The sequence below is a fragment of the Carassius auratus genome, chromosome 33, assembly GCF_003368295.1.
Source record: "Carassius auratus strain Wakin chromosome 33, ASM336829v1, whole genome shotgun sequence".
Classification (NCBI taxonomy): domain Eukaryota; kingdom Metazoa; phylum Chordata; class Actinopteri; order Cypriniformes; family Cyprinidae; genus Carassius; species Carassius auratus.
This window is the reverse complement of record NC_039275.1, coordinates 970,780-994,063: the sequence shown is the minus strand read 5'-3', so window position 1 is coordinate 994,063 and position 23,284 is coordinate 970,780. Positions and strand designations below refer to the sequence as shown.

General features: G+C 40.5%; 1 protein-coding gene across 1 annotated transcript; it reads left to right on the top strand.

The window, feature by feature from the left end:
* The first annotated feature begins 16,681 nt into the window (after positions 1-16,681).
* LOC113052836 (thyrotropin-releasing hormone receptor-like) lies at positions 16,682-19,965 on the top strand. The gene is made up of 3 exons (XM_026217285.1): positions 16,682-16,842; positions 17,516-18,334; positions 19,609-19,965. Exons 2-3 carry the CDS (start codon positions 17,564-17,566, stop codon positions 19,963-19,965), a joined length of 1,128 nt encoding a protein of 375 aa, XP_026073070.1. The 5' UTR covers positions 16,682-16,842; positions 17,516-17,563.
* The last annotated feature ends 3,319 nt before the right edge of the window (positions 19,966-23,284 follow it).

Below are 23,284 nucleotides of genomic sequence, written 5' to 3'. Positions count from 1 at the left end.
TAAGCAGATCTACATGCCCATATTCAGTTATAGTCATAGCGCCACCTATTGGCAACTGGTAGTGACATTTTACACTGCGACAAACAACTCCTACCAATTTTTTTGGACATTAATGTATTTTTTGTGGTCAGTCTAATCTAAAGGCCTGTGCGATGTTAAATTATGCAAATCTTGAGTTTTTGTGAAAGGGCGTGTCACAAAATTGACAACATTTTATGTCTCACCACAGTAAGAGAAGTAAAATGTTCGATCTTCCCCAAACTCCACATGTTTGATAAGAGTCCTGGCCTGAACACTTCTGAAGGCCAATATTCCATTATAATGAAAGCGCCACCTGCTGGCAACAGGAAGATTGGCACATATATGGAATATACGTTGATATATTTGTTACGATCGGAACCCAGGGAAACACAGGAGATAAGAGATCCAACAGGAGGGAGGTGGACCAGCGGAGGATCAAGGGGAGGGACGGAGGGTCAGGTCCATAGAGGGAAACCGAGAGATGAAGAACAAGAAACAAAAACAACAACAAAACACAAGTCCAGGAAGGAACATAAGGTTCAGTGGCCCAGTGCCGAACCGACAGGGCAGGAATCCAGAGAGGAGCAAGGTGGAATTGGAGCCATGCGGTCAAGATAGAAGCCCACCAGGGCGGCGCAGAAGACCACCACATCCCTGCGGTCGAGACAGAAGCTCACCCAGGCAGCGCAGAAGACCACCACAGTGGGATCGACACAGGAGAGCAAGTCTGGTTAGGCAAGTCTGAAACAGAGAACATGAACAAGTTAAGGGTGGCCTCTGTGGCCACAACAGGATCAGTCGAGCGCTCAGAGAGTTTGGCTGAGACATGACGAGGCTCTGGTAGTTCCGCCGAGACGTGGGGAGGCTCTGGTAGTTCAGCAGATGCGTGGAGAGACTCTGGTAATTCAGTGGTGTTTAGACTGGATTCAGGAAGATCAATGATGACTTGACTCTGTTCATGAAAATCAATGGTGACTTGCATTCCCCTCTGGCCAATGAAAATCTGACACATATTTAAAGACACACACCCTTTTATATAGGTAATATTGACCTGGATATCTTTTTCTTTCTAGTTTGTGATTAAACGGTCTCTGTAGTCTCCTGTGTTTATCCTGAGCTGGAATTGACTTCGGCCTCTGTAAAGGAAGAGAACGAATATGAGCGATCTGTGACTGTGGCTGTGACACTCCTGAATTATGCGTACTCACCTGTCTATGATCCAATCCCCTGTGTGCATCGTACTGCCTGCACTTGTAAACACGGAGTATTTACCGAACACTTGAATCACTAATAAACACTGTGTACTGAATTCACCTACCTTTGACTCCTGTGCATGTCCTGACAAAAACATTATCAAAAATAGTTCCTGTTAATATCATTAAATGGAAGGTGAGCTACCATGAGCTAACAATGAACAGATGTATTCATTACTAATAAATTAAGTACTCATTTTTAATGCATTAATGGGAACTCATAATAATCTAAATTTATAAGTGAGAGCATTAGCTCAATGCCCACGTCTTTTCCAGTTAAACTCAATAGTTAAAAGTCCAGTTAAATGACACACCTACGGAAATACCTAATGCTTTTCTGTTTTTGCTAGCCTTTGTATTTTGTTTACTTGAACTTTTTTTGTTTTTAATGTTCAAATGAATAGAGGGCAGTATATTAAACTGAAAGTATATGTAGCTTATTTGACCTCAGTGATGAGTCCTTTTGTTTATACATTTTCTTCTTTAAAAATATTAATAAAAATGTTAATCTTTGTCTAATATAATAAAAAGGGCTTTATTGTTCCTAAATAAAGGAAACGCATTCTATGCATCTTGTATTAAAAAAAGAGCATAAATAACAGGTTGAAGCATGTTTCCTGTAAATGTTCACTCTTCAAACAAAATGAAAAACAAAACAAAAGAGGTGTTCCTTTACTATTCCTTTTTTGTTCTTCATCTTCTGACGTTAAATCACCTGAGATCTTCACATTTTGATTGGATGTTGTGTATGCCTGCATGACTGACATCATGAGATTGTCATACAGCTGCAGGGAGGACATCATTTTGTATTGAAAATGTTCTGCTTATTGTGGGCGGAGACAAAAGCAAAGAAGTGGGCGGAGTCAAGCTCAAGGAGGAAGTGGGCGGAGACAAGCTCATGGAGGAAGTGGGCGGAGACAAGTTCATGGAGGAAGTGGGCGGAGACAAGCTCATGGAGGAAGTGGGCGGAGACAAGCTCATGGAGGAAGTGGGCGGAGACAAGCTCAAGGAGGAAGTGGGCGGAGACTACATACATTCTGTAAACGCGTCCTACCCTCGCTCATTTGAACGGACATCTGCAGGGAGAAAGAAGCCAGGAGTGATTCAGCTGCTTGTAGAAATTTCTAGAAACCTAAAATAATATACAGAAAGTCGTCTTGAGTTCACTAAGGTAAAAGATATGTCATCTCTAATCACAATTGAACCTGACTTGGTTACCACAGAACAGTCGCCTGCTCGGCCTTTTGGAAAAATCCGGCGATGGTTTGGACGCTTGAGGGAAGCAGGAAAGCCACTCGAATCTCTGTTCCAGATTACTGAGCCTGTGTTCCAGATTGGTTTAAGTCTATTCAACTTGGTTAATATTTTCTTAACTGGGTTCAGCTGGCTCAAGTTGGGATCAGCTGTGTGCAAAATTATTTTGGGTGTAAACAGATTGATTGAGAAATGTGGAGAGAAAACTGAAACCACCCAAGGAACCTCTTACAAATGTGATGAAAACACTGAAATAATCTAAAAGAACCCCTTGAAAAAAAAGGCCTTGATAACACTGAAACTATTCAGTGAACCCCCTGGAAAAGTGTTGAAAACACGGAAACCATTCGGCGAACCCCCTGGAAATGTGTTGAAAACACCTAAACCATTCGGTGAACCCCTTGGAAAAAAGGCCTTGATAACACTGAAATCATCCAATGAACCCCTAAAAATGTGGGTGAGGAGTGGGCAGACCATATTGACAATTATTTTAAAATAAAACTTAAAATAAAATAAACTCTTCTTGTGAGTTTTTGTTCACTCAAGTGTGTGTGTATCTTCTCTGGTGTGGTCGATGTGGTGTGGTCGTCTGTATGTCGTGTACTCAGCCGTTTGAACAAACTTCAGTATCAAAGACCTTCAACAGGTGAGGAGAAGATCCTTCAGCTTGTTTGCTCTGAGAACAAGCTAAGTCATAATTTATTTATCTTAGGACTGGTTAGACTGATGCCTATCAGGAGAGAGATGGAGTTGCTCTCGAGTTGCGCTTATAGAAGGTTCTTGGGCCGTTCGAGATTGAGCTGTTGAATCTATTTTGAGCTGTTGAGTCCAACTCTTTTGGACATTAGTTCATGTGTGATGTGGGATAAAGCATATTCAGCATCACTGATTTAAAAAAAGAGCAATAAAGAATAGAGTGAAGCAGGTTTCCTGTAAAAGTTCTCCCTTCAAAGCAAACAAAACTGTTGTCAGAAGATAGGGGAACTCCATTTTTTTTTTTTTTTTTTTTTTTATTCTTCTGACGTCAAATCACCTGAGATCTCTGACTTGTGATTAGATGTTGTTGAACTTTCTGGCACATGCTCAGATGGCAGGTGGCTATGAACGGCCGAGATTGCGTTGTATGTGGCTGCGACTGACTGTAAGTTCTGTCAAATTTGACGAGCCTCGTGTCAAACCTCTGAGCGTACATCTTCAGGACTGACATCATGAGGTTGTTGGAGCGTACAGCTGCAGGGTTGACTCCATTTTGGATTGAAAAGCCCTTTTAATGGCAGCTGCTGTCGTCCTGTGCCACAGCTCATAAGTTTGGACAGCAGTCAGTGTTTAAAGGGTTAGTTCACCCAGATAGCAAAATTATGTCAATAATAACTCACCCTCATATTGTTTCAAACCCGTGAGACCTCTGTTCATCTTCAGAACACAGTTTAAGATATTTTAGATTTAGTCTGAGAGCTCTCAGTGCCTCCATTGAAGCTGTGTACGGTCTACTGTCCATGTCCAGAAAGGTAAGAAAAACATCATCAAAGTAGTCCATGTGACATCAGAGGGTCCGTTAGAATATTCTGAAGCATCGAAAATATTTGGTCCAAAAATAGCAAAAACTTTATTCAGAATTGTCTTCTCTTCCGTGTCTGTTGTGAGAGAGAGAGTTCAAATCAAAGCAATTTGTGATATCCGGTTCATGAACGAATCATTCAGTTCACCAAATCGAACTGAATCGTTTTAAACGGTTCGCATCTCTAATACGCATTAATCCACAAATGACTTAAGATGTTAACTTGTTTAATGTGGCTGACACTCCCTCTGAGTTAAAACAAACCAATATCCCGGAGTAATTCATTTACTCAAACAGTACACTGACTGAACTGATGTGATGAACACCGAGCCGAGCCAGATAACGAACAATAGACTGACTCGTTCACGAGTGAAGAGAAAGTAGTTCTTTCAGACAGTTCGATTCAATAAACCGGTTGAAGAAAACGGTTCACTGGTTCTTTTGCGCTCGACGTAATGGCGTCATTGGCGATGATTGTCCTTGATTCAAGCCTTCAGTTTACCCGCACCCATAACACTAGCACAGAATCAGTTCAGAATCAATCACCAAAAGAATCAGTTCAGTTCAGACGCTCTGTGTGTCGGTCTGCTTCACGCTGAATCACACATGCGCAGTATCATCAGCTCCTCGGTTCTTCTTATCTGGCTCTGTGTTCATCTTCAGTTCTCTCTTTACATCAGTTCAGTCAGTCACTGTTTGAGTAAATGAATTACTCCGGGATATTGGTTTGTTTGAACTCAGAGGGAGTGTCAGTCACATAAAAAAAAAAGTGAACAGTTTAAGTAATTTGTGGATTAATGCGCATTAGAGACGAGAACCGTTTAAAACGATTCAGTTCAATTTGGTGAACTGGTTCAAAAATATCTGGTTACATCGAATGATTCGTTCACGAACCGGATATCACAACCTGCTTTGATTTGAACTCTCTCTCACAGACACGGAAGAGAAGACAATGATGAATAAAGTCGTCGTTTTTGCTATTTTTGGACCAAAATGTATTTTCGATGCTTCAAAATATTCTAACTGACCCTCTGATGTCACATGGACTACTCTGATGATGTTTTTATTACCTTTCTGGACATGGACAGTATACCGTACACACAGCTTCAATGGAGGGACTGAGAGCTCTCAGACTAAATCTAAAATATCTTAAACTCTGTTCAGAAGATAAACTGAGGTTTTACGGGTTTGAAACGACATGAGGGTGAGTTATTAATTACATAATTTTGCTATCTGGGCGAACTTTCTGAACTGCTTCAGTGAGGAACACTAGGCACACTTGAACTCTCCAGAAGCTTCTGTGATTGTCAGCAACCAGAACGTCTTAAAGAGTATTAAGTAGGAAGGAGATAATCAAACGGTAACTAAACCCAATTTGCTTTGCTCTGTTATTCAGTCGGTCTGTCTGTCTCTGTGTCTATGGTTTGAGAGATCATTGGTTCTCTTTTGGGTCCAGCTAAAGATTTCCACCAGCAGATTTCACTCACCAATTTCATGGGCATTATAAAGTACTAGAAATACTAAAATCCAGTGAAATCAGAGCACAAAGCAGCTCAGACCATCATCCTGAATCCCATCATCCTTTTCAGTCCCCATTTCCCCTCCATTACACTGTTCTCAGTAACATTCAAACCGTTATCCAACAAAATCTGACATTAAAGATACAACCCTCCATTAAAAAGTCTCAAATCATATGTCCTGTTATAATAAACCTGTTCTACAGGTTTTCCCTAAGATCCCAGTTCAAACACACCCTGTTCAGCCCAGTCCCGCTAACCAGTGTTTGATCCATCAGTTAACACACACTCCTGTCTGTTTTAACACAAGCACTTCATTCAGAACTATGGGTTAATCTTGTTATTGTGCTTATGCTAACGAGACATCCTCCCTGTTCTTAAACCCCATTTAAATCACAAATTTGTAAAACGGATTATAACAAAAGGTCCTGCAAATGAAACATATATTGCACAATGAAAAGATTTATGTATATCGGAAGTATAAGTTGACTACTCCACTTCCTAAAAAAGGCAGGAGGAGGCTCTATAAATCCAAAAATCTATTACAAAAAATCAAACTGAAAATTTAGCAAATATACTTTTATTGTCCTAAAATTAAAACATCTGTTCGCCAAAAATAAGTCCATAAAAATAGGGATTATCTCTCCTCAAGACTCTTCTCACACAACCTGCCACCAGTAAAGGGACAAAAAGGAGATTAACACACAGATAACAAAAGACAAATAAAACAAACAATATTTAATATTATCCAAAGAAATCAAAATAAAATAAAAAATAGTACATACCCAAAAAACTTAAATGTACAAGAAACAGTGACAGGTCTGCCCTTTTAAAAAAGGAAACAAAAAAAAAGTTATTTACCAGTCACCTGAAGTTTTAATATACATGAACAACAAGACCCAACATGCTTCAGCTAAAGTACACTGCAGTAAACCAAACCATTTGGACAGTACACAATCTCGGTGCTCAGTCCCAAAGCCAATCTCCAAATACAGAGAAAATACTCTACGCCAAAGACACCATTATTAACCACATCGACAATGAACATTTAGTGTAGCAGTTCCTTAAATCTAATAACTAATCAACTTCAATGAAGCAAACTTATTTAATTGAATGATTGTTCAGAGCTTAAACACAGCCATCATAACACTATTGAGGCACCACAATAGTAGATATTTTTCTGCCTCACTTCCCCCAATTTGAGTAGAACCGCTGTCAGTAAATCACCCTAAAAAGCATCATCACATAAGCAGGAAGTTGTGGGTTCAGCATAAAACAAATCATACCGTTAACCCACATCCTGTATGACACGGTGTAAGAGAGCCAAAAAGATTACACGTCACACCTCTGGTTATTGATTTTGACTGGCTTCCAATATTTATTTGACCCTCTAACTTTAGCACTCACTATTCTAATTCTGTATATATATATGTGTGTGTGTGTGTGTGTGTGTAAAGACCCCTTTTTCTATTCTATCGGTTTTCTTTTTATTTATTATATTATTTAAAATCCCATGCTACGTGTACTGTGTTAACCTAACTGAGACTTGTTATAGCACTTATATATCATTGCTCTTTTTGTTGTTTTTGATTGCTTCCGCTGTCTTCATCTGTAAGTCGCTTTGGATAAAAGCCTCTGCTAAATGAATAAATGTAATGTAATGTAAATGTAAGAGGGAGAAAAGGCTGCATGTTAAGCACAACTTCAGTAACAAACCAGAATTCACCATGTGTCGCCGTGACCATGGACCACAAAACCAGTCTAAAGTATTCGTTTTTCAAAATTGAGATTTATACATCACAAGAAAGCTGAATAAATAAGCTTTACATTGATGTATGTTTTAAGATAGGATCATATTTGGCATATTTGCTTTTGTGCTCTGGGGTAACACAGATACCCACAACTGAAATGAATTTATCCCCCTCACACATTTATATTTTTAGATGACAAAAAATTAAAAACATAAATTTTTTTTATTACTTATTTTAATGTTTGGAGGTTACACTGTTAAATACATTAAACATTACATTGTAACTGACATTATATTGTGTATAATATACAGTATATACACACCTGGATTGCTTGTCCTATTTGTAAGTTTCACAAGCACATGTTGGTGTTGTTTTTAATTTAGGGCAAATTCATTTAATTTAGGCAAAGATCAGTCAAAGGACTGGCATTAAAGAAAGGCGTCACTTCCTGTTTGTTGTTGGCATCTGTCCTGCGTTTGAGCACCGTCACTATATTCTTTTTATCGACTATTTTTAACTTTAAAATCAATTTTATACATCATCGTTTCAGTTTATATAACGTGTGAATATATCCTCTATTGTATTCTACAGCAATAACAATCAGAGCGCCTCGCTATCACTAGTTTTATTTTGATCTCCCGGGTCTGCTATTAGCTTATAGCCCGTTAGCATCAGCAAGCGTGGTTGTTGCTAAACGCGCTTACATTTCTTATGCTCTATTCACACACATTACCATTGCTGTTATCCATGAATTTTCGAATTTACTGTTTTATAAGAAAAAATAGTAAAGCATAGGAAATCACAAGTATGTATTACAAGCACAACTAATGTGTGGTTAAAGAGATGGTGTACCCAAAAGGTAAATGTTCCCCTAATCCCATCCTCAACCTTAATCCTGGAACATACCTGTAGGATGTTTTTGGAACATAGGAACAAAGAAGGACTTTGTTCCAATCCCATTTGACTCCTGTTCAATGAAGGTGACTCGTTTATCTTAAGTTCTTCTTACGTGGTATGAACTTTAATCTTATTACCTTTAACTTTATTATTCTCAGGTAAGGTAAAGTCAGTCAATTCCGGCCTATATTTTAAGCCTTTTAAATTGCTTACAATTTGGTCAGAAGAATCCCTGCACTTCACTCAAAACAAGTTTAATCTTGCTAGCAGCTTAAGGCTTTAAAACACGTCATGTTAACGCCCCATATTTCCCCCCACCTCAAATGTCTCATTTTCTCACACAGTAATTCTGTTTTTAAAAAGCAAACTTTCTTTCATTAAGAAAGATACACAGGGCTTGTTTTTTTGGAAGATTTTCTAAATTTTTTTGTTTCAGATAAATATGATGTAATAGTGTCTGTGAGCTCATCCGCATCCTGACAAGATTGGAAGAAAATGTCCCAGTTAGTCTAATAGAAGCAGTCCCTTAGTTGCTCTTTACACCTATCAGACCACACGTGAATTTCCTTGAGAACAGAATTCACTCTCTTCACAGCCTCATATTTGAGCAGGACATGAATTACATTGTGTCTAATGTCTTTGATTTCATTTCAATAAAATTTACAATGTAACTCAATTTTGCCATTTTACAAAGCATCATAATACATTTTAGTTGTTTCCAAAACACCAAAAGATTAAATGTATGGTAGCAAACATTCCAGATTATTGTTCTGCACTATGGAAAAATTCATGACATTTGTGTTTTGAATTGGCAGTCTGTATTGTGTAAAGTGCTACAGAAATAACGCTGATTTATGACAAACAGAAATTTTGGAATGGAATACGTTTTTTTTTATCTAAATTTATAGGAGGCTCATACCATCACATGACACACTGAACTTTTTCCAGTTTAAACAATAATTTCGACAAGCTAATAATTCCTTTGGAAGGATAAACAGAGAAAACATTAACAGCAATCTCTGTTTTTTAATGTTTATGTTTGCATTATTGTCCATGTTATATTTTTTATTTTAAATTATTCAAATGAATATAAGGCAGTGTATTGAACCAATATAAGTATTTGTTTAAGGTTCACGAGCATAAAAGTGGTGTTTTTAAAGTTACTGTAATTCCAATTTAATATCGGACTAGTAGAAAATAAAGTATTTGCTAAAGTGTTTTTCCAAAAAAACAAATTGCTTGATCATTGATGGAAAGAGCTAGAAGAATGACATCAAACACCTATCCTGGAAATGTTTTCTCTTCCATGAAAATGAAAGTTATTTTGGTGTTGGACTGGAATTTTCCGCCTTCTGACGTCAAATCTCATGACATCAGCAGTGACTTTTCATTGGATGCATTCTGACACCAAGCCCTATAAACACACCTTGCAGCAGCTTGTGCACTCTCATTCTGGCCGGGCGTTGCAGCAGAGACACCTTCCTCCGACGAGCACCAAGAGCACCTCCGAAGTGCACCAAGAGCACAGGGGGGCAGAGGCACGCTCCTCCGACGCGCACCGAGAGCACAGGGGGGCAGAGGCACGCTCCTCCGACGTGCACCGAGAGAACAGGGGGGCAGAGGCACGCTCCTCCGACGTGCACCGAGAGCACAGGGGGGCAGAGGCACGCTCCTCCGAAGTGCACCGAGAGCACAGGGGGGCAGAGGCACGCTCCTCCGACGTGCACCGAGAGAACAGGGGGGCAGAGACACGCTCCTCCGGAGTGCACCGAGAGCACAGGGGGGCAGAGGCACGCTCCTCCGAAGTGCACCGAGAGCACAGGGGGGCAGAGGCACGCTCCTCCGACGCGCACCGAGAGCACAGGGGGGCAGAGGCACGCTCCTCCGAAGTGCACCGAGAGCACCGGGGGGCAGAGGCACGCTCCTCCAACACGCACCGAGAGCACAGGGGGGCAGAGGCACGCTCCTCCGACGCGCACCGAGAGCACAGGGGGCAGAGGCACGCTCCTCCGACGCGCACCGAGAGCACAGGGGGGCAGAGGCACGCTCCTCCGAAGTGCACCGAGAGCACCGGGGGGCAGAGGCACGCTCCTCCGACGCGCACCGAGAGCACAGGGGGGCAGAGGCACGCTCCTCCGACGCGCACCGAGAGCACAGGGGGGCAGAGGCACGCTCCTCCGAAGTGCACCGAGAGCACAGGGGGGCAGAGGCACGCTCCTCCGACGCGCACCGAGAGCACAGGGGGGCAGAGGCACGCTCCTCCGAAGTGCACCGAGAGCACAGGGGGGCAGAGGCACGCTCCTCCGACGCGCACCGAGAGCACAGGGGGGCAGAGGCACGCTCCTCCGACGTGCACCGAGAGCACAGGGGGGCAGAGGCACGCTCCTCCGAAGTGCACCGAGAGAACAGGGGGGCAGAGGCACACTCCTCCGATGTGCACCGAGAGCACAGGGGGGCAGAGACACGCTCCTCCGAAGTGCACCGAGAGCACAGGGGGGCAGAGGCACGCTCCTCCGACGTGCACCGAGAGAACAGGGGGGCAGAGGCACGCTCCTCCGACGTGCACCGAGAGAACAGGGGGGCAGAGGCACGCTCCTCCGACACGCACCGAGAGCACAGGGGGGCAGAGGCACGCTCCTCCGACGCGCACCGAGAGCACAGGGGGGCAGAGGCACGCTCCTCCGAAGTGCACCGAGAGAACAGGGGGGCAGAGGCACGCTCCTCCGACGTGCACCGAGAGAAGAGGGGGGCAGAGGCACGCTCCTCCGACGTGCACCGAGAGAACAGGGGGGCAGAGGCACGCTCCTCCGACGTGCACCGAGAGCACAGGGGGGCAGAGACACGCTCCTCCGAAGTGCACCGAGAGCACAGGGGGGCAGAGGCACGCTCCTCCGACGTGCACCGAGAGAACAGGGGGGCAGAGGCACGCTCCTCCGACGTGCACCGAGAGAACAGGGGGGCAGAGGCACGCTCCTCCGACGTGCACCGAGAGAACAGGGGGGCAGAGGCACGCTCCTCCGACGCGCACCGAGAGCACAGGGGGGCAGAGGCACGCTCCTCCAAAGTGCACCGAGAGAACAGGGGGGCAGAGGCACGCTCCTCCGACGCGCACCGAGAGCACAGGGGGGCAGAGACACGCTCCTCCGAAGTGCACCGAGAGCACAGGGGGGCAGAGGCACGCTCCTCCGACGTGCACCGAGAGAAGAGGGGGGCAGAGGCACGCTCCTCCGAAGTGCACCGAGAGCACAGGGGGGCAGAGGCACGCTCCTCCGACGTGCACCGAGAGAACAGGGGGGCAGAGGCACGCTCCTCCGAAGTGCACCGAGAGCACAGGGGGGCAGAGGCACGCTCCTCCGACGCGCACCGAAAGCACAGGGGGGCAGAGGCACGCTCCTCCGAAGTGCACCGAGAGCACAGGGGGGCAGAGGTACGCTCCTCCGACGTGCACCGAGAGCACAGGGGGGCAGAGGCACGCTCCTCCGACGCGCACAGAGAGCACAGGGGGCAGAGGCACGCTCCTCCGAAGTGCACCGAGAGCACAGGGGGGCAGAGGCACGCTCCTCCAATGTGCACCGAGAGAACAGGGGGGCAGAGACACGACAAGACACCTCCGACGAGAAGGCAGTTTAGAAAAACGGTGAACAGAGACCACAGGCGGATCGAGCTTCTTTACCAAAGAAGCAAGTTGGATTCTTTCTCCGTCAGCATGTCTTCACCAGAATTCACTGAGGTCAACATGCCAGTACTCGACACTACACCCGAGTCAGCCACCACAGTAAACACGCCAGCTTTGTCTTTTTCAAAGATACAGCAGTGGTTTACTTGTGTCAGTGATTTGGTTCTACCTATATACCAGATTCTTTCTGGTGTATTGAACTTGACTCGGGTATTCTCAACATCTTCCATCTGGCTACATCTGTGTGTAGTTGTGGGGCAAATTGGTTCAAATGTGTTCTACTTGGTTAAAAAGTTCAGCAGACTGCACCACTGCCCAGACCTCAGCAAACTGCCAGGATTCACTTCTCCAAGCCTGGAAGGAGGATGGATAGTTTGACTGAAACCACTTTTAAATAAATAAATAAATAAATAAGTGACGTTTTGTTTGTGTTTTTATTTACTCAAATGAGTAAGTGGTGTCCAGTTGACAGAGGTCTTCAGTATGAGACTACAGCTGTATGGACAAACTTCAGAAAGTTCAACAGAAGCGTGAAGATCCTTCAACTTGCAATGTCATCTTTCAAAGAGTTCCTCTATCATCTTTAAGAGCGAGGCCTATGAGGAATGGGATGGGATTGTTTTACCGTTGGAGTTCCAGAAGGTTCCATAGCCTGGTAGTTCTTGGGTCATTGAGATTGATCTGTTGGATTCACTTTGGGCTGGAAAACCCCTTCTAAAGATGGTTGATTCAATCCTTGTGCTGTAACATGTTTGGACAGCACTCAGCGATTAATGTGGCTTGCCTCATGCTCATGGTGATCGAGTTCATTGGTATGAACAGAAAAGAAAAAAGAAATGAAGGAAGAAAGAATAAGAAGGAAGATGCTTCTGTTCAAATCTGTCAGCAACTTTCTTCTGTGGAATACAAAAGAACATTCACCAAACACAGATTTATCACTCGTTATCACAGCAAAGTAACTGTTTAAATTTAATTTTTTCAATTAACTTTAACAAACATTTGGCACATAATGTGTTTCTCTGTATGCATGAATGAGGTGTGTGTGTGTGTGTTTCTGCTTCAGTTTTCCAGAAACTTCTGTAAGGCATCGCCCAGACACGTCACAAAACCTCTAGAAGAGCATGAAGCTGGAAGGAGTTTGCCAGAGACTGTAAGTAAACCCCATTATACAGATAATATTTGACATTTGCTTTACTCTTCTGTTCTGTGGGATTTGTGTGTTTTCTAGCTGACATTTGAGAGCAGCTGGAGCACTTGGTTGAAGAGATCATTGGTTCTGTCTCAGATCCAGCGAAGGATTTCTACCTGGGTGCATTTGACTTCAACATCTCTCAGTCATTAAAAAGTGCTAGAAACACATAGTGCACAAACAGACTCAGACCATCATGTATCCCACTGTCCCCTTGCTTCACTGTCAGACCGACATCCAACAAAATCTGACAATATGGATACATTCCTCCAACAGTAATTGTGTCAAAACATACAAGCACAACATCACTCATTCAAAACAGGTGTGTCCCCTTATCATAAACCTGCCATAAAGTTATGTTGTGAATTCCCCTTAGATCTCAGGCTGTATAAAACATCCTCATTCCAGCCCAGTTACACTAACCAGTGTGAAGTCCATTAGTAAAAATACAATCCTGCCTGTTTCAACACAAGCACTTCATGCAGAACTCAAGTAATGCTTACTCTTGCTAATGCTCTATGAGCATTTTGTGTATAAAGTACTTTAGTTACATCATCGCTGGCTCGGCCCTCTGCCATTCATTTATTGAACTTTCCAACATTCTTCAAAATATTTAAAGAAACTCATACAGGTTTGGAAAATACATGAGGGTGAGTAAAAGTAATTTTTTAGGTGAATTAACCCTTTAATTTTGTGGCCATTTGTTTGTGTTTTTGGCCTATACTTTGTTCTTTAGCTGTAGCATGTTATGCTAGGCGAGTTTTTCAGCTACTATTAGTGAGGTGGCCCCCTCTTGTGGCTGGAGAAGTTTACTACATTTAAAATGTGCTAAATGCAGGTCATCATATTTAAGATCTGGGTCTCATATATTAAAGTATCTACAGATTAACTTAAATTATTTACCTTTTATGAAGTCTTGGTAGTTTCTCTGCAGTTCTGAGAATTACTATCTTTGATCATGTCTGTATTAGTAGTTAACTCTTGCCTTGTTTAAGCCCTGAATGTAAAAAACAAAAAAATAATAATAAATAGAAATGCTGCCTTAAAGGGATAGTTCACCCAAAAATGAACATTCTGTCATTTACTCGCCTCGTGTCATTCCAAACTTGTATGACTTTCTTTTTTACTGTAGAAAACAAAAGATGATGTTTTGAGGAATGTTTCACTGAATGGAAACAACAACAACACTGTGGTATGTGTTTCATTGTAAAATTAAAGTCATGTGGGTTTGGAAAATATGAGTCTGAGTAATTGATGACAGAATATTATGAAGAAGCACTTGGTATGTTGCTCCTTATTAAACATTTGTTTACTTAAATTAATAGTATTTAAGCAGAGTATGTTTAAAATGATGTCCACTCACATGAGATGAAGACATCTATGACCCAGTGATTATTTTAGGGGGAGCAGATCAACTCATGAGGATCAGGGTTGCCCAATTTGAACCCCCCCGCCAAATTATAACCCACCTCGTTACCTGATTGCCTAATCCTAACCCCTCAAGTGAGCATGAAGACTTCAAGTGCGTGTAGAATATTTCATTACCTGATGGGATACGCTTATAGTGTTGTAAAATGCAAGTGTTTACAGAGCTTTCTTTTTATTTTCAATACTTCTTAATGTCTTTTCAGTAGTCTCTATAACAGATGACAAATTTTAATGTTGTGATGCTTCTAATTAAGTGATAATAAAACAGTTGCAAATGTTGCACAAAACTATCAGCACCACACCAATAAAACATGCATCTCTTTGTTTTGTAATAGCTAAATATTATTATTATTTAATTGTTATTTTATTATTATTATTATTATTTTTGTTTGTTTTTTATTTTGTTTGTAGAGATAATATTGTTAAATTATTCTATGCAATTCATTAAAATATAATTATGATTATTTAAAATGTATCACTTGAGTTTGTCATGAATTTAGCCTTTGACGTTGATGTTTTAAAATGATTTTAATAACCCTGGAGTGAATGAGAAGGAAGCAGCAGCTTTTATCATCTCACTCATTAATGAATGACATTTCCCGAAATGTTTCAGTAGAAAAAACTGCTTGTAATATAAATAAGATGGCATGAAATGTTTTTTATTTATTCCAGGAGCAAAACGTATGACATGATCCAGTACTATCAGAACCAGATCCCCTACTGAGTGTGTGTGTGTTTCTCTAACTGTCTCTTAATGCTAAGTTGCACTGTTGTCTCGGTCTGGTGTGTTTGTGCACTTTATAAACCTGAAATGTGTTTGCATGGATTTATTCGCACTGATTTCAGCACTTATGAGATGTTTTCTGCACACGTCACACTGTCTGCTGCGGTGTGTGACTGTTTATTGATCGGTTGATCGTACAGTTTGACTAATCTTTGTTTATACAGATCGATTTTCTGCCTATCTTTCTGTTCTACTCTGTTAGTTTGGATTATTTATTCTGTGTGTGTGATATTTCATAAATCCCCATAGTAGTTCCCTGTACACATTTGTAATGCTTATTCACTGACATTTAGTACATGTTACAATATTACCTTTAATGTAAAAACAGTGCATTCAATATCAAACTCATTTGAGCTGCTCAATCACTTCCTTTAATCAGTCAGTCCCAGCGGGCACCTTGATGCTGAGGAAACAAACATTAACATCAAACACTGATGTCAAAAATGCAAATCAAACCTTTTCACATCCACACACTGATATAAAAAACCTATGCTATGAAAGACAATTTCTTGAAACTTCAATAATACAGATGTAAATTCAACATGAAATGCACCTATTCTGATCTCAATCTGAATTTTCTGTGCAACGCTACTCAAAATTGGCCAAATTCTGTAACATTTTGCATTATACAGCAACCCATGGCTTTATTACTGTATAATGTACGTCAAGTTTCTGATTTGGATATTTGTGTTCTGACATCAGTGTTTGAAGTCGATTCAGAGTTCCCAGTGGGATGGTGGACGAATGCACATCAATGTGTGGATATTAAATGGACATCAAGTTTCTGACGTCAGTCTGATTTGGATATCTGACCTGTGTTTTGACGTCAGTGTTTGATGTCAATATTTAAGGTCTTTTGAACCTCATTTGTCCGCTAGGACACGTCTCAAAGGGAGATGTGGAAAATGCATGCTGTTCGAGGTCCCAGTTAAGAAAAAAAATTGAAATAAACTTAATCAGGCTGACAAAGAATTCATATTATGCAATAAATATCAATCAAACACACAAATCACAAATGTCAATGTGATCTGAAATCCATTTGACGTCTAAAGCATGGCACTTATTTTAGTACGTGTGCATCAGCTGAAAACAAGTCAACTAAACATTTAATGACCACCTGGATAACAAATGAGAAAATTCAGACATTAAGAATAAATTCCAGTAAATAAAATAACAGATAATCTGCTGCACTGAACTCTGAACTATAAAGAGTCTTAAATATGACTTATGTTTATTTGAAAATCTGGAATCTGAAGATGCAAAATAATCGAAATATACTCCAAAAGATACTCTTTTCTGATTGGGCTAATAAACGTCGGCTTTGTTTGCTGTTGTTTTATGCATTGTAGACTCATGTTGTTTAAAGAGAGAGAGATTGAAGAGGAGGAGAGAGAAGAGAAGAAGAGGACTGATGCTGGTTCTCAGCAGATGCTGCAGCTCTCTGGAGAAGAAACACCTTTCGTTCGTGAACTATAACTGAAGATCCATCGTCTGGAAGATCATCCAGCTTCACGGTGAGGGACATTTCATGCATCTGAGAGCACATGCATTCATCTGTACACGAAATATGTGAAACAACTGCATTCATTTCTTAAAAGTTAGATTTTCAACTGTGTATACTGTTTTATTTTATCTTTTGCATGAAATGTCACAGTGGAAGTGATGCAACTCATGAAAAAAAGTGTCTGTGATAAGCCTGTATTTTTCAGTTAATGTATAAAATAATCTGTAAATATTATGGAATTGTGTATCAGGGTTGACTGAAAACAGACTAAAATAACATTTAAAATAACATATAAATAAAATACACTTTAATTGAAACAAAATCAAATATAAAAAGGCATTTAAAATATATATATATTTTTTTTTAAATTTATGTACACTATTTTTTTATTTTCTGCTATGCATATAAAAAATATATTTATTCTCTTTCCACTATTCATTTTTTTTAAAATTTTATTTAAACTATTTTATTTCTCATTTTCGGAACTTGATGTACTAAAATGAGCAAAACTAAAATAAAAAAAAAATATAGAAATAAAAAAGACAATAAAAATACAAAATTTTAACTAAATTTATTAATAAAATATTAAATATTAATAATATTAATAAAAATTCTGAAGAAATCTGAAAACTCATCAAAGAAATGGTGTGCATTTTTCTCAATTCTTCTCAAACTTCCTCCAGGAGTTTTGTTGAGATGGCTATAATGGGAATATCTTGAGCAACTCCACGATGGATAACAGCACTGACAGAAACTCCAGCGCCGGTCAGACTCTGACCATGATGCCGGAGAACTCTCTGGAGGTCCAGGCGGTCACCATCTCTCTGTCGCTGCTCATCTGCGGCGTGGGAATCGCGGGGAACGTCATGGTGGTTCTGGTGGTGATCCGAAGCAAACACATGATGACCGCGACCAACTGTTACCTGGTGAGTTTAGCCATGGCTGATCTGACCGTGCTGTTGGCCGCCGGTTTACCAAACATCTCTGAGGTTGTGTCTTCGTGGATCTACGGTTATGCCGGCTGTGTTTGCATCACGTACCTGCAGTATCTGGGAATCAATGTCTCCTCCTGCTCCATCACTGCCTTCACCATCGAGCGCTACATCGCCATCTGCCACTCCATCAAAGCCCAGTTCATCTGCACCGCATCGAGAGCCAAGAAGATCATCGCCTGCGTCTGGATCTTCACATCTCTGTACTGCATCATGTGGTTCTTCCTGGTGGACACCAATGAGACGGTTTATTCTGACGGCGTCGTGGTTCGCTGTGGCTATCGGGTGTCCAGGAACCTCTATATGCCCATCTACTTCCTGGACTTCACCCTGTTTTATGTGGTTCCTCTCGTCGTGGCTTTGGTTCTTTACGGTCTGATCGCCAGGATCTTGTTTCGAGACCCGCTGCCAGCGAATCTGTCCGAGCAGAAGCTCTCCGTCCATCGGAGCCGTCGACACAGCTCTGTTAAAGTGTCCTGCAGAGCAAACGCAGCGTCTTCCAGAAAACAGGTCTGTCAATCATCTACATCCTAGAAATCATAAAGAAACAAACTATTCTTTTTATTTTATATATTCATGTGAGTCTGGGTAATTCAGATAAAATATACACATATATCTTTTCATTTGTTTTATGAATAATTTCTAAAGAAATAAATAAAAATAGTTTTTTTATGTTTATATAGATTATTGACATTTTTATTTCAGTAATACTAATTTTAGTTTTACTAAATAAAAATGTGATTTGTTTCTTTGCGAACTAGTTAAAATAAGTTTAATGGTTTTAGTTAACTATAATAACTCTGATATATACATTATACATACTGTGTGTGTGTGAGCGCTTGTGCGTGAGTGTGTATGTGTGCGTGAGTGTGTGTGTGCGTGAGTGTGTGCGTGAGTGAGTGTGTGTGTGCGTGAGTGTGTGCGTGCGTGCGCGTGTGCGAGTGTGTGAGTGAGTGTGTGTGTGAGTGTGTGTGTGTGTGTGAGTGTGACTGTGTGTGTGCGCGCGCGTGTGCGTGAGTGTGTGTGTGTGTGTGTGTGTGTGTATATATATATGTATATGTTTAAGGGTCAAAAATGAGATGTCAACATTTTGGTGTCCACATCAAATTAAGTCCACTAAAGTAATTTTTTATACACACAAAAAAACATGTTAAATGCAAGTAAAGAGGCTACTTTCATATTTCAAATAACTCTGGTGAAAATATGTCAAAATATGGGGAAAATAATATTCCGAAGTGTTCCACATATATAATTCATAAAAATTGTTTATGTATATTTATTTATATCTTGTCATACAAATATGAAAGTGACCTTTAGATTACAAGTCTGTCTCTCAAACCACTGTTTATTATGTTTTTTATGATCCATAATTAAAGCCATAATTTATATTATTATTATTTTTAGGGAGATAATGTTCTGTATCATCTTACAAAAATATGATTTTTACATATATAATCAATAATATGTCAGCAGGAGTGTTTTTGAGACATGTAGACTTGTCTGACAGATAAATATAAAAGGCTAAAATTCACATTAAGGAGGATCTGAGCAATTTTTTAGAGACCAGCATTATCGGAGAGAGTCCAATCAACCTCCAAAAACTTCAAGCTTCATGTTGCGATTTCCATATTTTGAGAATCAAAGCGCAACTCACATTTCTTCAGAAAGTATCAAACTTATGCAATCGTGTGCAACTGCTCTGCATTTAAAAGTAAATACACATTGCAGCAGCTCATATTTCTATTTTCTTCTACTCTGTTGTACTACTCTGACTTGTGTTGCAGGTCACAAAGATGCTGGCGGTGGTGGTGGTTCTGTTCGCTCTCCTCTGGATGCCGTATCGGACTCTAGTGGTTGTGAATTCCTTCATGGATCCGCCGTATCTCAACACCTGGTTCCTGCTCTTCTGTCGCATGTGCATTTACACCAACAGCGCCGTCAACCCCATCATCTACAACGCCATGTCGCAGAAGTTTCGTGCTGCTTTTAAGAGGCTCTGCGTCTGTAAACGCAGGTCAGATCAGAGCCGAGCCAGCAAAAGCACTTTAAGTGTTTATTACAGCGTCATAAAAGACTTCTCCGGTGAGAGCAGTATGAAGAAACACGGCAGTGTGAAAACAGACACGCTTAGCCCTGCTTGATCTGAATATGATGAATATGTGCTCACCCTCAGGCCATTGAAGAATATGAGAATGCATCATTGCATCAGTGTGTCATCAAGGGATGCTCTGCAGTGAATGGGTGCCGTCAGAATGAGAGTCCAAACACGCAGCTTTCAACTTCTCCAGCTGTTAACTGATGGACTGGAGTGCTGTGATGTTTTTATCTGACTCTCATTCTGACGGCACCCATTCACTGCAGAGCATCCATTGATGAGACACTGATGCAATGCTACATTTCTAAAACCTGATGAAGAATTTTTACAGTGTATATATTTCTGTATAAAGCGTAGTGGTGTCAGAATAATATTACAGTAAAGTTTAATACAGTTATTGCATGTAAATGGTGTATTAGCATATGTCCAGTGCTTTAAGTGGGCCGGTCTGCACCAGTACTCAGTACCGCCACTTCCAAATATAGCTCTTGAGCGTACCACCACCTCTCCATGCGCCCAGAACGTGCTTTTAGCGTACCAGTACGTTCACAATTCTTCCTAGTTCGGAGTATGGAGCGTGAATCATTTGAACCAGTTCGGGAGTTCGTAGCGGGTTTGCGAATCATTTGAACCAGTTCGGGAGTTTGTAGCGAGTTTGCGAATCATTTGAGTTAGTTCAGGAGTTCAAAGCGGGTTCGCGAATCATTTGAATTAGTTCGGTAGTTCGTAGCGGGTTCGCGAATCATTTGAGTCAGTTCGGGAGTTCGTAGCGGGTTCGCGAATCTTTTGAGTCAGTTTGGGGATCGCGAATCATTTGAGTCAGTTTGGGAGTTCGGAGCGGGATCGCGAATCATTTGAGTCAGTTCGGGAGTTCGTAGCGGGTTCGCGAATCTTTTGAGTCAGTTTGGGGATCGCGAATCATTTGAGTCAGTTTGGGAGTTCGGAGCGGGTTCGCGAATCATTTGAGTCAGTTCGGGAGTTCGTAGCGGGTTCGCGAATCTTTTGAGTCAGTTTGGGGATCGCGAATCATTTGAGTCAGTTTGGGAGTTCGTAGCGGGTTCGCGAATCATTTGAATCAGTTCGGGAGTTCAAAGCGGGTTCGCGAATCATTTGAGTGAGTTTGGGAATCGCGAATTATTTGAATCAGTTCGGGAGTTCGGAGCGTGATTCATTTGAGTAAGTTCGGGAGTTCGGAGTTGGTTCGCGAATCATTTGAGTCAGTTTGGAAGTTTGAATGCAGTAATGCAGTAGCTCTATCTAAGGGTATTTTTTCAAAATCATTTTGCACATTTTATTTATGTTCAGTGGTTCTTTCTAGCTCAAGCAAATCCACAAACTAATACAAGGATTTGTTATTAAGGTTGCCTGTTGACTGCTGTATATAAAAGCCCTTAAATATAGTTGTTGTTACCTCAGGGGATGAGGAGACTCATCAAAAAAAAAAAAAAAAAAAAAGTTTTTTTTTTTTTTTTTTTTTGGCTATAATAGAGTACCGGCACCTCTTTGGGGCCACTTAAAGCACTGCATATGTCACTGTGGTTTTAGTGTTCACTAGTAAGTAGATCCATAGAAAAACAGTATAGTAGTGCTGATAAATAGGAGAATAATTCAGTTTGTTCGCATGCCTCTCTGCTGTTTATGAATTCAAACTATTAATAATAAACTTTAATAGTATCTCAGTGATACTAATATGATAGTATAAAATTGTCAGTGATATGGCTGTTTATTGAACTTGTTCTTCAGTCTCTGTTTCGTTGTATTTTTTGTAATTTTCATCTAAATGCACTGATATCCTGAAAAAAAAGAAAATGCAAAAAAAAAAAAAAATTCAGAAAGTAAATTTAGCTTGGTGCTTCTTGAATCCTTTACTTGTTTCATCTGTCATTCTGCTTCATTTTAGGATTTCATTCCTGACAGTCGCCAGGTAAAAATAGCTGTTTCATCACTCCCAGTGGGAATACAAGCACACGTGTGTCTCTATATCCACCTCTGATCAAACACATCTACAGTTCACATTTCTCTGAACTGAAGCTACATCAGAAGCTACATCATCTGCCGTTCTGTTTTTAGTTATTTGTGTTTGCTGGATTTTAGCTATTTTAGTTCATGCTTTAATTTTTTCACTCTGTTTTGCATTCTGTCATGCTCTTCACGTCAGCGATTGGTTATTCATAAATAGCACTCTTATGTTCCCAGAATTCACCTTTTTCACTTTTTACTTGCACTAAATGTTTCAAAGGTTGCAACACTCAAACTTAAGCCTGGTAAACAGACAAACTACTGTCTTTCTGCCATCCATAGATCTCATCTTGCTTCATGGAAATAATAAATTATTGTTCAAACATTTGGGGTCTTTTGTTGTTGTCTCTCATGCTAAGAAAGGCTGCATTTATTTGAAGAATAATAGTAAAAGAAAAACAAAAATGCAAATAGCTGTTTTCTCTGAATATATAGTCAAATGTAATTTATTTCTGTGATGCTCCGCTGTATTTTCAGCATCATTCCTCCAGTCTTCAGTGTCACATGATCTTCAGAAATCATGAATAATACATTTCTGATTATTAGCAATGTTGAAAACATTTTTTTATTTTTGTGGAACACTGTGATACATTTTATTTTTCAAGATTCTTTGATGAACAGAAAGTTCAAGAGAACAGGATTCATTTGAAATAGAAATATAAATGCCTTTACTGTCACTTTTGATCAATGTAATGAATAATAATTAAAAAAATCTTACCAACCCTAAACTGTTTACTTAGTGTAGATACTCAGTAGATGCATTCTTCATTTTGGTTTGTTTCCATTTCCAATTTACATTTATGCATTAAACAAATACTTTTATTCAAAGTGACTAACAAAAGAGAATAAAAAACAATTCACAACTCACACACACACACACACACACACACACACACACACAGATACTTTTGTTTAAAGAACACACAAAATCAAAACTGACCCCATTTGGTTAAATGCAATTCATAAAAAAATAAGTTTGTCTTAAAGGGTCTTTAATCACTATCTAATAACTTGCTCCTTCTCTGAAATTACTGTTCAAGAATAGTTGAAGGCTGGTTTTGAACCAGCAACCTTCCAGTTAAGATGATAATGATTAAAGATGATGAACAAATAAGAGAGCATTAAAAAATAAATCAATGCATTGCGATTCGTGGTTCGATTCTGAGATTTTCGTAATGCATCGTGATTCTCTCTCGAATCGATTCTGTGAACATCCTTGTAATTCGCTTTAGCCTTTTCAAACATTATGAATTCATATTTTAGGTTTAAGTGGTGTGTGTGTAAGGAACTGGAAGCAAAGAGAATATGGCTATTTCTAAAGCACGTAGTTAAAAACTAAGCTCAGA